Genomic DNA, 19255 nt, shown 5'->3' on the forward strand with positions numbered 1-19255 from the left:
GAAAAGAAACAGAATAACCAGACAGGTGAAAGGGACTGCCTGAATCCTTTCCTGCTTCCATACCTCCTCCCCATCCTGGCACTACAGTTCCCTGCTCTAAGTCACCACCGAAACTTTTTGCAACTCCTTTCCCCCTTCTCCCAGATCACAACTCCCTCCTAGAACCCCTTTCCCAGGTCAGAATCCTCTCTTGTAGCTATACCTCCTCCCGGACCCTGCACCTCAAGCCTCTGCCTGAGATCACAACGCCCTCCTTCACCCAAATTCCCTCAGACCCCAAACCCTCTCCTGCACTCCAGTCCCTTACCCCAAGCTCCCTTCTGCACCCATCCTCCATCACAGACTCCGCACCTCCTCCATAGTAGTGCAGTTCTTGACCACTGCCAAAATCTTGCAGGAGCCCCCCCATTAAAAATTATTGCCCACCCTTGCCTTAGACTATAAGCCTTTTGAAGCAGGGGCAGTTACACAAAGGGATTCCAGTCTACTTTATTCTAGTACTACATTCATGGAAATTTTAAAATAATAGAATTGTTTTAAGCTAAAAAATAGCTTTTAGTGTTATTGAAGACATTTCATGACTGCATCACAACTAAGGACCAATGTTTTATAGAAGGGAGTTTCAAAATCTAAATTAACACTAAATAATTTTCATACTGAAACTGAACCTTAAAGACTAATCAGGAAACAAATTCAAAACACAGATATGTTCTGGTTTGCCACATACCACCTACCAAAGCACTAAAAAGTAGAAATAATCACACTAATTGGAAGAAACACCAACAAAAAAAAAAATACAGAGCACAGTACAAACCTCTGAGCTGCATACATTTTCTATTACTTTTATGGGGGGTATTTTACTAATGACTCACACTACACAACCTAACTGTTAAGACCCAGACCCTCCAATAACATTAACAAGAGTAGATTCATAGAAGTGATTCTAGTTCTAAGGGAGAAATATAAAATGACAAAAGAGTATATAGGCCCCCACCAAAATGTAAATAAATACAGAAGGAGAAAGAGGAGACTGAAGGAGAAATTCAGCTTCCATCAAATTAAACCAATACAGCCGCTCCCCGAGTTGCAAACGGTCGACTTACCACCATTTGCACTTACGCCCAAAGCTCCCATGGAGCGGTCATAAAGGCGGTCCCCGAGTTATGAATGCGACCTGCGCTTACGAACAGCGCAGTCGCGTGTAACTCAATGGGGTCCGAGTTACGAATGGATCGAGTTACGGCCAAGTGTTTCATCCGTAACTCGGAGAGAGGCTGTAATTGTTACATGCAACTTGGAGTGAATGCACATAATGGCTACACAATTTGCTATAAGTAGTACAGTAATTCCTCTTTTAACACGTGCCCGCTTAACACGTTTTCATGATAGCACGATTTTTTTTTAGGGAACTTTTTTGAATTACATGACCATCCCCAGAATAACATGATTTCCCCAGCCAGCCCATTACAGGCAGCTTCACGGGGCTCCCCCACCTCCCTGCAAAGCAGCCGAGGGTTCGCCACTTGCCACGCGGTTCCCCGCTAACTTTCCCTCACCAGACACCCTACCCCCTCTCCTCTACCCCCACTTTCAGGCCAGTAGCTGGGTTTTCCCAGCTGGCCCCTCGCCGGCAGCTGCATGGGGCTTCCTTCGCCTCTCTGCAAAGTGGCCGAGGGTTCGCCACTCGCCGTGCCATTCCCTGGCAACCCCCCCTCGCTGGACACAGTGCAGGTCCCAGCAGACCCATCACAGGGGCGTACTCCCAACCCAATCCCCCTCCTCTTCTCTCCTCCCCTTCCCTTCCCCAGAGCCAAAAACCTACCCTCCCTGCTGTAACCCAGTCCCCTTTCTCCCCCAACCTTATGTCCCGGGCCCAACAGACCCCCACCTTTTCCATTATTTTCAATGCGAAAATTGACCCCGCCTAACACATTTTCACTTAACACGATCATTTTCTGAAACATATCTATAGTATTAAATGAGGAAATACTGTACAGTAATTGCTAGGCACAACAAAGTAGGGAGGCTGGAAAAGAGTGACTTCTGTGTTCCCTATTCTTAGGATGGTTTTACAACTAGAGGCTATTCTACATTATATTCACTGCCTGCATCTTTCAGATAGCTATCATTTAGTGAAGAACAGCCAGAATTCTGTATCCAAGGCAACTATATGAATTTGTGGGCAAGATCAAGATTGCACAAAACATGAGAAAGGAGCTCATCTTTATCCATTAGTCAACCACCTATACTAGAAATATAGAATGAGGAAGCAAGAAACATTATAACTTTTCATTACTCATCTCAGATTAATGTGTCAAGGAAGTTTCACAGGAAAACCTCTGAGAGCTAATTCTCCTATTTGAAAAAGTGCTGTGTATACCTGAAGAACTGGATTTACCCATGAAAAGGAGAGACTGTCACAACAAGCATATTGTTTCAATGTCTATCTGTGAAGCAATGCCCTAGCAACTCAAGATTTTCAAAAGTGATTAGTGATTTGGGGTACCCAGGTTGAGATACTTTAATTCAGCCTAATGTACTGACCACCAACTCTCTAAATCATAGGTCCAATTAAAGTACGTCTACTCAACTTTGGAAGCCCCAAGGGCCACAATGATACTCTCACAGCACATGCCGAGGGCCGCAACTTAAGTATGGTTGCATATATATGCTAATATATATGTGTAACCCCCAAGGAGATTACCTAGATTCCTGGGGCTCTGTCTGCTGGCAGCTCAGGGAGAGGCATACTGTCCCTGGTTGGGACAGACTCACTCAAAAAATGGCATCTCTCCTTTCCTCAACTCCCTGGGAGGGGCATCTCACTTCCTATTGGTTGCCGGGAAGACTCTGAGTTTGCCTTGGCTCCCCCTCCCTACCAGGGACAGTGTGCCTCTCCCTGAGCTGCCAGCAGACAGAGCCCCAGGAATCTAGATAATCTCCTTGGGGGTTACATATGCAAATATATGCAAATAGCTTCTTGCACACTCAGGCATGAAGACAAAGATAAAGCCGTAAGCCATGGCACCGGACCCAAACGTGACTAATGTGAGCCAGTCAGCACCTCTCAGGCTCTGATCAAAAGGCTAAGCATCTAGCACTTCCCGCAATGCCCCGGTGTTCCTGGTACCCCCTCCCTGGGGGCTTAAAATGCTGACACCCTGTATCCGTCATTCCAGCCAGCCCGTCCACTTGCATCTTTCAATGCTCACCCCACCTGGGAGACCACTCACCGTTGTGGAACATGTTCCCAGTGGAGACCATGTTCAAAGGATCCCACCTGAGAGTCATGTGTTGAGCCCTGCATAAACCAAAATTGCACCATGGGCCGCAAACAAACAGTCTGCAGGCCACATGCAGCCCGCGGGCCCCATGTTGAGTAGCACTGCTTTAAAGTGTCTCATGATAGGCACCCAAACATTGAAGAAACAATGCCAAATACTGGTCACTTTTGAAAACACTGTCCACACAGCTTATTGAAACTGAATTATTATTGTATTAGAGTAGTATGTCAGTACCCTCATTAAGGACCACAGACCTATTGGGCTAGGTATTATAAAAACAAGAGTAACAACAGTCTAGGTTTATGAAAAGATGCAGCACATCAATAAAACAGACAAACCAGAGTGAAAATTGAAATGAGCGCACAAGGTAAGTACAGGCAGTCCCCGGGTTACATGGATCCGACTTACATCGGATCCCTACTTACAAATGGGGTGAGGCAACCACGCACTAGCTGCTTCCCCCCAGCAGACCAGGGAGACGCGAAGCTAGCGCCCCTCCCCCCCCAGCAGACCAGGGAGACGCGGAGCGGCTTTTCTCAGCAGACACCTCAGCTTGAGAATAAAGGACTGAGGGAAGTGAGGTGTGGGAGAATAAAACTGAGCTCTGGAGAAATGTTTGGCTAGAGTTTCCCCTACAATATGTACCAGTTCCGACTTACATACAAATTTAACTTAGGGACTGTAAGTTTGTTCTTATCTTGTACGTAACCCGGGGACTGCCTGTATATAAAGATTATGTTTTGCACAACAGACAGTTTCGGTCAGCCACTTGCCTACAGATGATAAACCAATTGAATACTGGGTAACTGAAGTGTGGAATATTGAAATATTGAAGATAAATACATTAATATAATGATCACATTTACAATTACTTACAAAGTAAATTATTAAAGCTTTTCTTGTTGTCTAATATTAATATTTATGTGTTTACTTTGATATAAGAGAATGACATTAATCTGTAATTGATGTGGGCAACACTGCTTCCTACAGCTGCCATTGGCTGGGAATGACGACCCATGGCCAACAGAAACTGCAATCACCCACATCTGTAGAGGAACACGTAAATATAAAGGTCGCAGCCCATCAGGAGCTAACCGTGGCAGACCGGATCTAGTCCACGGGATAGTATTTGCCCACCCTTACTGAAGGGTGAGCCAGTAAATCTGGGTGAGGAATAAGAGTTCATGGCAGACAAGTGGGCTACAGAGACATGTCTGTGGGAAAAGGATAATGAATGAGAAGAAGAAAAAATTGGGTTCATGGCAATGATACAGAAAAAGATAATTGAGAAGAAGACAAGTGATACCACATGTGCTATAAGAATGCCACAAATGTAAGAGCCAAAGCTGAACTGACATTTGAAGTTAAAATCCTCTGCGTCCATAGTTCAGTGGATTTATTGCCTTTTATCACTAGCACTACAACTTTACACAAGAACTGGATTTTCATATTGTTTGCTTAGTGAAATATTTACTAGATTCTTCACAAGAAACATTTTGAAATATTCTTATTTTGAAATTTTCCTGGTTTTGCTTGCATGCACTTGGATTCCTCTGTGTGAAGAACCACTGTCCCCATAAACTCTAAACTTCACAATTACTCTGAGAGCATCTTGGACACAAGCCACCTATGACATTTTAAAATTGAATATATAATTATACCATTGAAGTTAAGCCATGGCCAAGAGCAGTGCCAGGTACTTCTGTTTTGTGATGCTGCCAGTTTGCCTTATCATCTCTGCTCAGCTCACACACCATGTAACAGAGGAGAGGGCCTCTGGGCTAGGTGGAGGAGGCAGTGTGTCAGGCAGAGAGGGTAGGGCCAGGGATGCCAGCCCAGAGCATGCCACTCTGGTGTCCCTTCCCTCCAGCCCTTACAGTTCCCAGAGTGTGCTGCACGGCATTCCAGGGTCCAGGTGCCACAGCTGCTGCTGTAGTGGTGGCAAGATCAGGAGCCCAGGGTCCTTTAGAATTGCCGGGCCCTGAGGCAACTGCTCCCTTTGCCCTGGGTATGAGAGTGGGCTACGGGGATGGGGGCAGATTTTAGTGGAGGTTTGGGTCTAGTGGTGCTCCCAGCTCCTCCACACTTACATTGAAGGAGAATGATTGGCATAGACCAGTGGTTCCCAATTGCTGGTCTGCAGACCGGTTCCAGGCTGCGAACTGCTGGGCTGCGGTGGCTCTGAAGACTGGGTCTAGGGTACAGCATCTCCCCTCCTGCCACAGCTATTATAAGAATTGTGTTTTGCCTCACCTCTCAGCCATAGGGGCGCAGTGTCCTTCCGGACGCAGCAGAGTGATTCGCTGCATGACAGGAGAGCCTCATGGAGCACGGCAGAGCAGCCTTACAGCAGCCATGACCCAGGCAACTGTCAGGGTCTGGGGATGGGGGGCTCTAAGAGGTGGGGAACTGACACTGTGGGGCACTGGGGCATCTGGAGTGGGGAGCTAGCACTAGGGATTCTGGTGGCAGGCCTAGTAGTGGGAGGGCTATTGGGACAGGGCTGGCACTGGGGGACTCTGGGGATGGGGCTAATATTGGGGCTTAGGGGCTAGCATGGGGGGAATTCTGAGGGGTTGGGTGAGGTGGGGTTCTGGAAACAGGAGGCGCTGGGGAGGTCTGGTGGTGGGGGGTTTGCACTGAGGTGTTTGGGATGGGGGGCTGGCTCAAGGGGGGTTGGATGCAGGGGACTCTGGGGTCAGAGGCTGTTGCTGGTGGAGTAGTGGAGGAGAGGGGGGCTCTAGGGGTTAGGACTGACTCTGGGGGAGTTCATGGGGCAGTGGTGAACCCCAGCTCCCAGATCCATCGCAAACAGCTGGCTTCAGGTGTGGCAGATGCCTGTCACATGGCGACTGCATAATAAATATGCAAATAAAATGTTACTGATCTGCCAAAAGTTTGTGAATGGGTTTGCCGGTCCACGGTATTAAAAAGGTTGGAAACCACTGGCCTAGACTACCATGTGCTCTACAGTTTGTATAAATTGGCCTCAGTGAACCTAACCATTCAGCCTTCTGCTTGTTCTCATATTTAAAAAAGTCATTATTAAGCATAGGTCCTTAGTTAGGAGTGCTCAACTCAGTTTCTCAGAGTCCAAAGCGGTCTATCCAGTTTCTTTCATAGACACTAGATGTTGTATATTAAAAACCAACCAACCAACCAATCAAAAATACACACAGTCATTCTTCACCTGAACATCTGATACTGAGGCTATGTGTATACTGCAGGGTTTTTTGCCAAAGAGGATATGCAAATAGCATGCTCATTTGCATATCTTCTACCAATTCTTTTGGCAGAAGAGGTTTTGCCACTAAAAAGCCAAGTGTAGACAGGGCCATTTGTTGGGGGAAAAAAATCTATTTTTTGCAAGATCCCTTATTCCTCAAAAATTGAGGTTTACAGGATCTTGCAAAAAAAGGGTGTTTTTCTGATAAATGACCCCGTCTACATGAGGCTTTTTAGTTGCAAAACCTCTTCCACAAAAAGAATTGGAAGAAGATCTGCAAATGAGCATGCCATTTGCATATCCTCTTCCACAAAAAAAAAACCAGTATAGAAATAGCCTTAGTGAGAACGTTCTTCACAGACTATACTAATTAATGATACTTTGGCCTTTGAAAGTTTTTTGGGGGAGTGGTTGTCATTAGATTTTCTGTTAAAAGAAAAGACTCGATTTCTGTGAGAAGAGGTAGGCTATTTTGATCTTTCACATTTGGCCTAGCTAAAGGCAATTCTATTTTGAAATGTCAATGTATTGTTTTAGTGAGTTGAATTTTTCAATATAAAAAAGGAAAAACAGAGAGGGGATTGGATTGTCGCTAGACAATAGCTGTTTAGATCACTCAGCTCTGTATCATTCGTTAAAACTTGTGCAAAACTGGAAAAGAATCACAGTTACAGCCAGCTGATGGCTTTTTGATGGCTTTAGTGCAAAGTGTTTACAGCCTCAGTCTTCTTCCTAGCTGTTAGACACCCACATGACAAAAATCACCATCATAACTGGCATCTTTACTGCCAATTTCAGTAGAGAAACCAAGGATGAATTGCCTTTTTGCTCAGGTTTAAGAAAGCTGTTAATGGCACTGTCTAAGCTGTATTAAGCTTCAGAACTAAAGTAATATTAACAAAAAAAGTTCTGAAATTTGAACAAATTTCCTTTGCTAATGTTTATCCTTCTAAATTATTAACTCTTTACTAGGGGACTGTGTCCGCTGCTCGCTATGCTCGCCAACTCCCCTCTCTCTGGCAGCTTTTGTAGCCAGAGAACCTAATGATGTCATTCTGTTGCATGTCAGGAAAGAAAATTATATAGCGAGAGATTATTCTTGTACCTGATGCTAATTTTTTAGCTTACCTGCTCAAATACTCATGGACGACATTAAAATTCATTTTTCACAAATGTCCAAAACTAGAATGTGTAAGGAAAGGGAAATAATATGATATGATTTACCTGACTAGTCACAACTAAGCAACAGTCTGAATTTTCAATTTAAAGAAACAAAAAATTATTATTTTTTTGAAACAAATAATTTCAAGGAATAGTGGTGTTTGTGGAGTCTCTACAAAAAAAGAGAGGTAAAATTAATCAAAGAAATTATCTATAATTTGTTCATTTCTATTCTAAAACAAGCATGAAGCTTTTGTCTATGAAGCTATGAAACCACTTGTTTTCACAAGAGCCAGATTGAAAAGAAGAAGAAATATATAGAGATTTGTGATGTTAATTACTTACTCTGGTGACAAAAAATAGTATGTCCTTGTGATTAATGCTTATGAGTGGGAATCAGGAGATTTGGTTTATATTAATTACAGTGACAATGTTGTCGTCTCTGGTGTTATAAACAGATACTCTTTGGTGCCTCAGATTTTTCATCTATTAAATGGGGAAAATACTCCCTTTAAATATGTTTGTAAATCAAACCCCATAGACAGTGATGGATGGACCGTGCTATCATATTCCAAGGAACTGTTTTCCAAAAGCGTGTCTTAATTCCAAAATTAGTAATTAACATTCAAAATATTAACTAACTAAACATTGCCCCTGTGAATCTAACCAAAAGATCCTTAATCACAGAATGCTGCAAAAATTTAATATTAGCTTACTATTCGACAACACAGTATCAGACCAGGCAAATGGAATCAGTCACCTGTGTTTTGTCACTGTGGAAAGGATTTGAATCCTGGTGGGACTTATACTAATGTCCCTTGGATTTCAAAGCATTTATGCTGCCACTAAATCTAGAAAAATCACTAATGGTCATCAATAATGCTTGCTATAATACTTTAATAATGAGGACAAGTTCAAGAAATACCATTGCAGTCCACCCTAGGACTTTATGGTGCACTCCTGAACTTCAGAGAAAGCACTTCAGAATACCAGAAATCAGTGCCTTGTGTTGTAGAATTTTAGCAATACTTTGTCAGCCTGAATACACTATTTTCATAACAGTCTTACAGAAAAAGAAGAAATGCCTGGCAACAGATATTTTTTTAAGGTATTAAGTTTTCATATTGTTGATTTTCTAGACTGATATGGGAATCCACTTCTGCAAAAACTCTTTCAGGGTAGGTATTAATAACATTTATTACAGAAACAACAAGACAGATGCTAGAGAACTTGGTGACTCCTTTTCTTGGTGAATTAGTGTTTTTTCATAAAATGCTGTTGTTGTAGGATGCTATCATCAAGCACATCTTCTTGTGGCCCAAGAAATATGTTGCCTTCTATTCCCTCTTGGTCACTTCAAACATTTATTCTGACCTGAGTACTTTGGATACCCCTTTTGTGGGGCATATGATTTGTTAATTTTTTTAGGTCTGGTCTACATTAGGGGATAAGTTCCAATTAAGATATGCAACTTCAGCTATTTTAATTGTGTCACTTAAGTCAAAGTATCTTAACTCAGATTTTGGTGCACCCTTTCCTTCGACTTCCCTTACTCCTCATAGAAGCAGTACTATCAGCATCAATGGAAGCACCCTCTCAGTTCAAATTAGTGTGTCTTCACTACACCCGCTAATTCAAATCCTGGAAGATTGACTGCAGCTGCTTCGATCTTGTCTGTAGTATAGACATAGCCTTGCAGTATAAATTTAGCCCCTGAAGTCCAAACTCATAAGCATGGGAGAGGAACCTCCAGCATTCATGCTGCATGTGGTTCATCTGGGTTAGCCAATGGGGGGCTACTAAATGCTTTGTTTACCTGAGCTTCCACAGGCATGGCCACTTACAGTTTCCAATGGCCACAGTTCGGTGTTCATGGCCACAATTTACCTTAGAGCAGACTATCCATCTGCAAGCCTGAACAAATTGAATTTTGGATTTAAGGGCTGATCCATATGAGACCTGAGTCTTCTACCACCTGTGCAATATTTTGTCTTTTTTGTTTAAAAGCAAGTCTCTTGCAAGTTAATTTTATTGTCATTCTAGCAGCAAACAATTTTTGGGGAAAAAGTTTTCTCTATTTTCTGTCATTTATAACAATTATTATTATATAAATTATATCTGACACAACTGAGGGTTTGTTTAGTTTAGATTTGTTGATTCAGTTTTAATTTGTTGGGTTTTTTAAATAAAAAGCCTCATTATTCTAACTATTACTCTGCTAGCGTCTTCAGCAATCATGAAAGTTTCTGCAAATTGCAAGTACATCTTTTTACGTTTAAGATTGCAATACTGTTTCATACCATAAACTGGCATTCTTTGATAGTCCAGTACTTGAAAAGCATTGTTTTTTCCAAATATATCTTACCATTTTACCAAATAATCATCAATCTTAATTTTATATTCTTTTCACCACAGATAACTATGAGTGCCACTAATAAAAACTGTTGATTTGGTGAGCCAATTGATCTAGTGAAGCTATCACCCTTTTCCCTTGGAATTTCACAAAACTTTCTTACCTAACACTAATACTTTTATTACAAGGTGCTAGAGAAAGAAAAACTCTTCTTGAAGGATTAACACTACTTTATTCACATTTCATTTTTAAATTAATTTGATGCTTTAGCCTTCTATAGCCAAAGAAAGAAAAAGGTTCTTGCGTATTTCCCTAACATTTGGACACTAAAACATCTTCTGCAATAAACATTAAGTGGAATCCATTCTAATAGCTAATCATTCATATGAAGTAATGAGGAGTCTTGTGGCACTTTAGATTTATTAGGGCCTAAGTTTCTTTGGGTAAAACCCACTTCATCAGGTGAATTAGAGTGGAAGTAACAGAAACAGGAGTATATATAGGGAAGAAGTTGCATGAGTTAATGAAGCAAATCATGACAGGGTGGAAGTGGGTCATAGATCAACACACCTACCCCTCTGAGACTTTTTATATGAACTAGTATCGCAATGCACAGCATGTCTCATTGATATCTATGACACTATTTCTGGAGTACCCGGAAGTCACTTTCATATCTACTGAAGTCTGTCCCTATTCAGGAAGGCACATAAATAGGTTCCTCACTTGAAAGCTAAGAATGTGCTTACGATGACTTCCTAAATATAAAAGTTTCTGAACTGGGACCAAACGAAGGCATTGTTCTATTTGTAAGAGTAGCATAATCTGATTGTAACATGCATTTTACAATTGATTTTAAAGATGCATGTATAAAGGATCACAAGTGGTTGCTACTATGTCTACTGATTTGTAAAGTTTAATTGTATTATTGTTCTTCACTTACAATACATATATTTCCTTTATAATATGATTTATAGATGGTTCAGTATTGGATACAGATCAGAACAGATCCATTTATAGTAGCTATGTTTTCAAAGGGATTTATATCATTCATATTAACTAGAATGGCATAGAAAGAACACCTTAACACTCAGCAAGAACTAAACAGAAAAAATCTACTGAGTACAAGAGGAGGAGCCCCATGGGACCAGTTTAATCATCTTAGAGCACATGATTCAAGATTATTTAAATTGTCTATGACAAAAGGTAGTTAACAGTCTGTGAAACGTTGATCATCCTTAGTTAGAATTAACCTATTGATTTAGTACCTTGTCTTAATCCCAGACGAAATCATGGTAAAGGGCTCAAAAGTGTCTAGCCCCACAGTGGCACTGCCAAGAGAATAGAAAATCCTCATCACCACATTGATATAAAGCATAGGCATATTGATATAAACGAGGCAATTAATCAGGGACAGGACTGTTAGCAAATCATTTGTTAACTTTTACAATAATCTTCTGAAAAGACAGAAGACGACAACTGTAGGGTAAACCCTTCATGTTTAATGAAAAATATTAAATAGACATGCCATGAAGTTATTTAAAATGCCAAGTTCAGCATAAGTAACAGATGCTACAGCATATTAATTAAAGCCATTTTGGAAGTGATAAAAATATTTTAAATAAATAAACCCAGTATTGGCCTGGCAAAGTGGCAGTGCTGCAGTGTGGTGCAATTAAGTGGGCAACCTTCTGCCTGGGTGCACAGAAGCTCAATGTGCTGCTGAGGGTAGTCTATGGAATGGAAGGGACAGCCACAGATTTTAATACAGCACTCCAGAGCTGCTGAAAGTAACAGCCACAGTCCTTATAGAGTACACAAACCAAATCAGTGAACAGTGATATACACACTTCATTCATACAGGACTGAACAAATTACACTGTGCATGCAAATAACCAAACTATGCATAGGGAGTGTGTTCATATTCTTTCAATTACATAAGGAACCCTATTTGTTTAATCATATTGAGATTTTTAAAGATGTGAAGGGGACTTAAACACCTTGGTTTCCATTAATTGGTTCTCGTACACCTCTCAATAGTTCAATCACAGACATTTTTGTCTGAGAGGGTTGGTAGAGAGAGGAGAGTAATTTATTTTGGGGGTAGAGATCCAGGAGAATTATTTTAATACTGATTATATTATAGGCTGATTATGGTATGCGCTTTTTATGTTGTTACGTAAACAAATGACTCGGGGAGGTGGGGTATAATTCAGACTAGTTAGGGATGTTGTCACCCTCTGCCCTGTACCGGCAGGTATCTCGCAATGTTTGGTTGCTGTAGTTTTGATTATGGGCCACTCACAACCAGCCTATCAGCATGCCTATCAAACCTTGAGCGTCTTCTTGTCCGAAAAGCCTATTCTGATTTTGACAAAATGATTGAGCTGTGTATGGATGCATCAGACACTGGTTTAAAGTTAGTAATAATACACTCGGGGAGAACAAGAAGAAATACTCCATTGTTTCTTGAAGGAAGAAACTGACACTCACTGAACTGAATTATTCTGCCATAGAGAAAGAATATTATGTCATTATGTGGACAGTCAAGCAATTACAACCCTATCCTTTTGAACGGAAAAAATCAAGGTACTCAATTATACATTAGTCAGTTTACACAAAACTAAATGCAATTCCAAGCTACTCTGGTAGAGCTCTAAGAGTACGTCCACACAACAGGGCTAAAGTAAAATTAAGCTACGCAACTTCAGCTACATCAATTGCGTAGCTTAAGTCAAAATAGCTTAACTCTACTTTTGGTGCTGTCTATACAGCAGGAGGTTGAAAGAAGAACATTCTTCCTTCAACTTCCTTTATTCCTTATGAAATGAGGGTTACAGGAGTCAGAGTAAGAAGTCCTTCAACACAACATTATTTTGAAATAACTGCTTATGGTGTAGACGCGCACTACGTAATTTTGGAATAACATCAGTTATTCTGAAATAACACTGCTGTGTAGATGTACCCTAAGACTATGATATGGAGATTATACCTGTAAAAAGGAAAAGTAAATATGGTGGCAGATCCCTTTCCAGGAAAGAAGGTTCTAAGCTGCTGCCTTTGATTCAGCTAGTGGCTAACATTCTAGGGAGTTATAACTGAATGCATCTCCATATTTGCACCCTGCACAAGACAGAAGATAACTTATTGCCTCTATATAAATTTATGGCACACTTGTATCCTGCATACTGTGTGCAGATATGGTCACCATATATCAAAAAATATATTGGAATTGGAAACTGTACAGAAAAAAGATTAAGGAAATGGAACAGCTTCCATATGAGGAGAGAGAAATAAGACTAGGAAAAAGATGACTAAAGGGGGATATGTTAGAGGTCTATAAAATCATGACTGGTATGAAGAAAGTAAAAAAGGAAGTGTTATTTACTCCTCATAACACAAGAACTAGGAGTCAACAAATGAAATTAACAGATACCAGGTTTAAAACAAACAAAAGGAAGCATTTCTTCCCACGATGCAGTCAACTTGTTGAACTCTTTGCCAGAGGACACCGAAAAGGCCAAGACTATAATATGGTCAAAAGTACTAGGTAAATTCATGGAGGGCTGGCCCATCAATAACTATTATCCAGAATGGGGCATAGGTGGCATCCCTAGCCTCTGTTTGACAAAAGTTTGGAATGGGCGATAGGGGATGATGATTATGAAATGCTCTGTTCATTTCCAATGAAGCACACTGCATTAGCTACCATCAGAAGACAAGATGCTGGGCCAGATGGACCTGTGGTCTGATGCACTACGCCTGTTTGTATATTCTTACATACTATTGTAACAATCTTTGTACAAAATATGCCTTGAAAACTAATAACTCACTGGTCAATAATATCAAGGCTATATGTATGTATTGACATTATACATAAAGAGTACATCTACACTGCAATGCTTTTCAAAATAACTAGCGCTATTCCAAAATAACTTAGTCCGTGTCTATACTTCAGGCAGTTATTTCGAAATAATGTCAAAATACCGTCAAGCTGGAGTATTTCTTACTCTGACTCCTATAACCCTCAACGTACAAGGAATAAGGAAAGTCAGAGGAAGAGTGCTCTATTTCAAAAGAAGTGCTGCATAGATGCTCCGTATTTCGAAATAAGATACACAATTGACGTAGCTCTATTTGCGTAGATTATTTTGAGTTAAGCCCTGCAGTGTAGACACACCCAAAGTCATAAATTCTATCCAACTAGCCTTGGCAAAAATTATTAAACAGATCTATCCTAACCAAAGATATTTGTGTTTACCTCAATTTATATCTAAAGAGTGACTATGGTCTCAGACAGCAAGAGACAGAGATGGCAGGAGACAGAACAATTGCATTTCAGCAAACGTAAGTAGAGATAAGACGACTGTGGTGCTTCTTTCACTCTCCCCCCACTCCATCTTATCTTCCTTGCTGCTTCAATTAACTTTACTTGGAGGGGTAACCTTCTGAAGAATCCACTTCACAGGTGCACTGGACTATGAAACAAAGGGGCAGGAATCTTCAAGTTCTGTCTTTCACCCAAGAAGACAAAGACTGCTGCATCTTTGGGAGAAATCCTGACCAAGGAGGGATTCAGTCACTATCTTGCTGGAAGGCTGTGGGGAGAAAGGCCATCTTGAACAAAGCCTTAAACTAAAACTCACTAGATGAAGTTTTAGACAGTTAACTGGCTGTTTTCACTTTAATCTGCTGCTTCCATTTCTAATCTCTCTTATAGCTGAATTCATGTACAATCCTATTTTCTTTTGGCAATAAACTTATTTTAGTTTTCATGTAAGTCAAACCAGTGCTGTGTTGAAAATGAACTGTGTGGTAACTCCAATTTATTTAATACATTTGAATACATATTTCTCAAATGGCCAATGAGCCTTATTATTTGAACCTGTCCAGAAGAGGACTACTCATTGCAGAAAACAGATGTTTGGAGAAGATTGGGGACTGGGAGTGTGTTGAGGTCACCATGCAATTATTAACCAAGGCTGGTGAAAGTCAGAGTGGAAGTTATGGGCTGTAGACCTAAAGTGTAGCTATGAGTCAGAACTGCTGAACCAGGCCTATCTAGCACACAGACACTCAGCTTGTGACCTGCATGCTAGTAGGCTATTTGGGAACAGTACAGGCTAGAAGCTACAACAGCAAAGCATTGTAAGGTATTCAAGATTATGCGGTAGATGGTGACACAACCGCTCACTGGCCTGGATTGCACCCCAGAATGTGACAGGTACTGCAATTTTATACAGAGATAAAATACAGGGTTACAACAGCAATTATTATTAATTAATACATACATCAATCCTAGAAAACTGACAGACAGACCCTGTGCAAGATGCTACATGAAATCTTTTGATAGCTTCATTTAGTTGAACAGGAGAAGGAAGCATTTATAACTGTTGGGAGTAAACCTTAAAAAAATCTCTTAAAATATAATTACAGTCTCCATTGCAAAAGTCAATGGAAATGAATAGTAACTAGTTTCATGAGCTCTGGAACCATCTTCTAAAATATAATAAAAATATATAACCCATGTACAGAAGTCTGTCAGAGAATAATATCCTTACTTTAGGTTTTTGAACTAACAATTTCTAAGGCTCTCTAGAGTAATGTCTACAGTATACCATTAAACTACAGAACCAAATTGGTTCAAGCCCCTTATATCAATATGGCACTTAAATGCAAGTACTTCTAGTAATTCTATCTACCACCAACAAACTATAATAACATATTATATGTGGAAGACTCAGTGATTAGAAATATTGGATTGAAGATAATGACTCCTATCACTAATACACCACTATAGTTGAACTCAAAGTGATAGCCAGTGCATGGACACAGAACCTGAAAATAAAGTCCAGTGTCATGGTACTATATTATGCAACCAATAGCAGCAGAGGGCATCATTCATAGATCCTGATCCATCAAAGCACCTAACAAGACGAATAACTTTTAGAATGTGATTAGTCCATTGACTTTAAACTAGCAGCTCACATGTATAATTACTCTCGAGGATGTGTACTACTTGGATTGTGACACACAAAAAAATTAGCCATACCATTTATATGTTACCCAGTGGTCCTAAGTTATGATGATTTCAGCACTCAAACAATACCCCATGACTAAGTAGTGAAGGGCACACTGTACTGCTACATATGGCAGCTTCTTCCTAACCTAGTATCCATAGCTATTAACGTAAGATACCACATTTACATATGCTTAGGCAGAGCTCCTTCAAAGTGAAGACAAAGTTGGGTGAATTATAAAGTCTATACACTATTATTTCATTTATATAATAATCCTTTATGGAAGAAATAAAAGACTACTTACACCAGAATAGAAAGGCTCACCAGACACACAGATCACATCCTGCTCCTGGATCATCAAAATATCTTTGGCTAAGTGCAGTCGCACTTTGAAAGGCTCCTGATTACCATCCTGCAGCAAACAAATCCCTGTCTTTGTCTTCAAAGGAAGGAACAGAGAGAAAAATTTGCTTAGTTTCCAAATTTTATCATCAGGAATGCCCATATTATAAAGCAGATACATTGATATTTCTTAGGTTATTTATAATGGAGCCACCTTAACTTGAAAATACTGAATTCAGTTATCACAAACAGGTACATGAGATTATCATAGTTACTTGTAGCAGTTGGCTACTGTTGACTTTTTTTAAATATTGTGGGCCTGACCTTGCTGATGAATTAATACAATCTTTGTCAATAGCTTCAGTGAGAACATATACTTTGGTGTCAGATAATTAATTGTTGGATGCCTTATCCATCTGCTCATGAGATAAGAATAGCATCTAACCAAAAGAAATAAACTTAATTTAACATCTCCAAAATAATCATATATAAATAAAGAGTAATTTACAAAAGCCAATATTGCCATGTACAATATCTAGTTTATATGAAGGGTACTTCATTCATGCCTTTGCAGAATGGATAAACATCATTTAAATGAACAAAAATAATATTTGAGCATTACATGCTTGCTGATGAAGTTTGAAAGAAAATCAAAACAATGACCTGGTAGAAATGATAGGCTAAGTGCCTGGAACCAGAGTTTAAAGTGATAGGCCAATTTTTTATACTGTTGTACCATCCTCTGTTCATTTCAATTTATTCATCTAACTCAATTAAATAATTACTTCATTTATAGTTGAGAAACTGATTGGGAATTTAAAAAGAAGGAAGGCTTATTTTCCTCTTCCAATTTATGAATAGCATGTGAGTGTGAGATGATGCGTTCCACTAGTTTTAAAATCTTGAAGGACATGATGAGAAGAAACAATCAGTCCGGTTCCCACTATAGAGAATATATGTTTTATTTAACAGATTAGTTAACTTGAAATGCAAAACATGTTTTGATAAACTTCCTTTTTTCCCTTATATATCTACATGTTTAAAGTAGTTTTATTTAATTTATAGCTTTTAAAATACTGTTTTGAATATATAATTGGATTTCAATTTCTAACAAATGCATCTTGACAGAAAACAAAAATAAAAAAAATCTCCGCCTCCTCATTATGTGAATAAATGCATTATTCAACATTTTCAAACAAAAACATAAAAATTATTCATCTGAATAATGTATGCTAAGCTCAATAATTGCTTAAATCAGTGTGTATAGACATGTCTCCTTGTATTATCAAAAAGAATTACGAAATTTAGTGTAAAGGCTACAGTAAAAGGCAAATCAACAGGTTTCAGCTGTTACTAATCAATTAGAAGAATCAACCTTCCTTTAGCAAAATAACTAAAAATTTCAAATGCAAAACAAAATTAAAATTAAATATTTAAATCAAGTTTTCCTGATTGCTGGTTTAAATACATGATTTAAATCAGTGTACCCTATGCTTTTGTTTTACTTTTCAAACAGGGCAAACTGCAGTTAAGCAGACGGAGGAAAAAAAAGAGATCATAGATCTTAGCTTCCTTTGATATCCTACTTCATGCTATGGCTTTTACTTTTTTTTATTTAAAAACACTGTTACAAGTCAAAAAATGTTTAGGATTATTTAACTTCTATCAAGGTGCTTTTAAACTAATGCACGTTGGCATTGTGAATATGTCTCTTATACCACTTCTACTAGTATACTTGAAACGTATTGGAAGTGAAGTGGCTAAGAGGTGTATGCATATGGTACTTATTAATCTTTACCTCAGAGTCTGTGTGGAAAATACACAGTAAAAATTTCTCTGTACAAGATTTCATACAATGCCTGCATCCAAAATGACTGGAAATGAGAGTTCTTCTGTGCAACAGGATTTTTTGGTGTGAGAAAATTGTTTATAAATTGATATTAAAAGGATACCATCAAGATAATTTTACAAAATTAAAAGGAAAACAAAAAAAACCCCTCTTTAAAATCTTGAGGAAGCAGAAAAACATTTATTTTTCTTTTCTATTACTTTTCTCCTTTTTTTCCCCCTCTAGCACACATATTTGCACAATCCCAGTAACTGCCAAAAGCCATGTAACCACATCCAGAATAGGGATATAAAAGGTTAACCAGTAAGGCTGTGTCTACAGTACATGTTTTGTCAAAAGAGACTATGCAAAAACATGCAGTGTAGATGTGTCCGTTTTGCACAAAAAACCATTTTTGCGCAAGATCCCGGAGAGACATAAGGAGCAGTTCCTATCCATGGTGGGCTCAGCCATATAATCCAAAGATGTCACCTTAAAATCAATCAGCAGGGGTGTGGCAGGTGCATATGAAAAAAAAAAGTATTTCAGAATGAAATTGTCCTTATTTTAGAGAGTAACTAAGCAACTCTTCATACACTACCAGAGAGTTCTCTTGATAGCAATCGAGAATATCATTGAAGGGTTAAGTAGAGCCTGTAAGAAGGTTCAGACTTCAGCTGACTTCTGCAACAAGTTATCTCAGAATTCTTCTAATTTTGGGAGATCTAATCCAGGAACCTGGAGAACTGTACAATGCTAATAAAGCAAGTGGAGTGAAATCCTAGCCCCAATAATATCAATGGCAAAATGATCGCTGATTTCTAAATGTGTAGGATTCTACCTGCTTGGTTTAAAAAATGTTTTCTTTTCCTCAGTGTGGGAAGGGGCAGAAGTCAAGGAAATGGTAGCGCTTTGGTAGACACTCTGCTAAGGAGATAACTAAATAGAGATGCCCACTGAATCTGTTGAGAGGAAATATAACTGCTCCCTCAGGGACTAAGAGTACTAATGGGTTTTAAGGAGGAGCTTCCAGTAATAAGCTGA

At 39.4% G+C, this 19255-nt stretch overlaps 1 protein-coding gene across 3 annotated transcripts in view; it reads right to left on the minus strand.

The window, feature by feature from the left end:
• SNTG1 (syntrophin gamma 1) overlaps window positions 1-19255 on the minus strand; it is a 532439-nt gene that overhangs the window by 251490 nt on the left and 261694 nt on the right. For 2 of the 3 annotated variants that reach the window (XM_014577356.3, XM_006112171.4), the window contains one exon: window positions 16346-16480. In XM_014577356.3, coding sequence (XP_014432842.2) covers window positions 16346-16480 — 135 coding nt within the window. Of the gene's footprint in view, window positions 1-11289; window positions 11353-16345; window positions 16483-19255 lie in introns of those variants that run through there. The other variant, XM_075920716.1, reaches the window with a different exon arrangement.

Source organism: Pelodiscus sinensis, chromosome 2 (assembly GCF_049634645.1).
Source record: "Pelodiscus sinensis isolate JC-2024 chromosome 2, ASM4963464v1, whole genome shotgun sequence".
Classification (NCBI taxonomy): Eukaryota; Metazoa; Chordata; order Testudines; family Trionychidae; genus Pelodiscus; species Pelodiscus sinensis.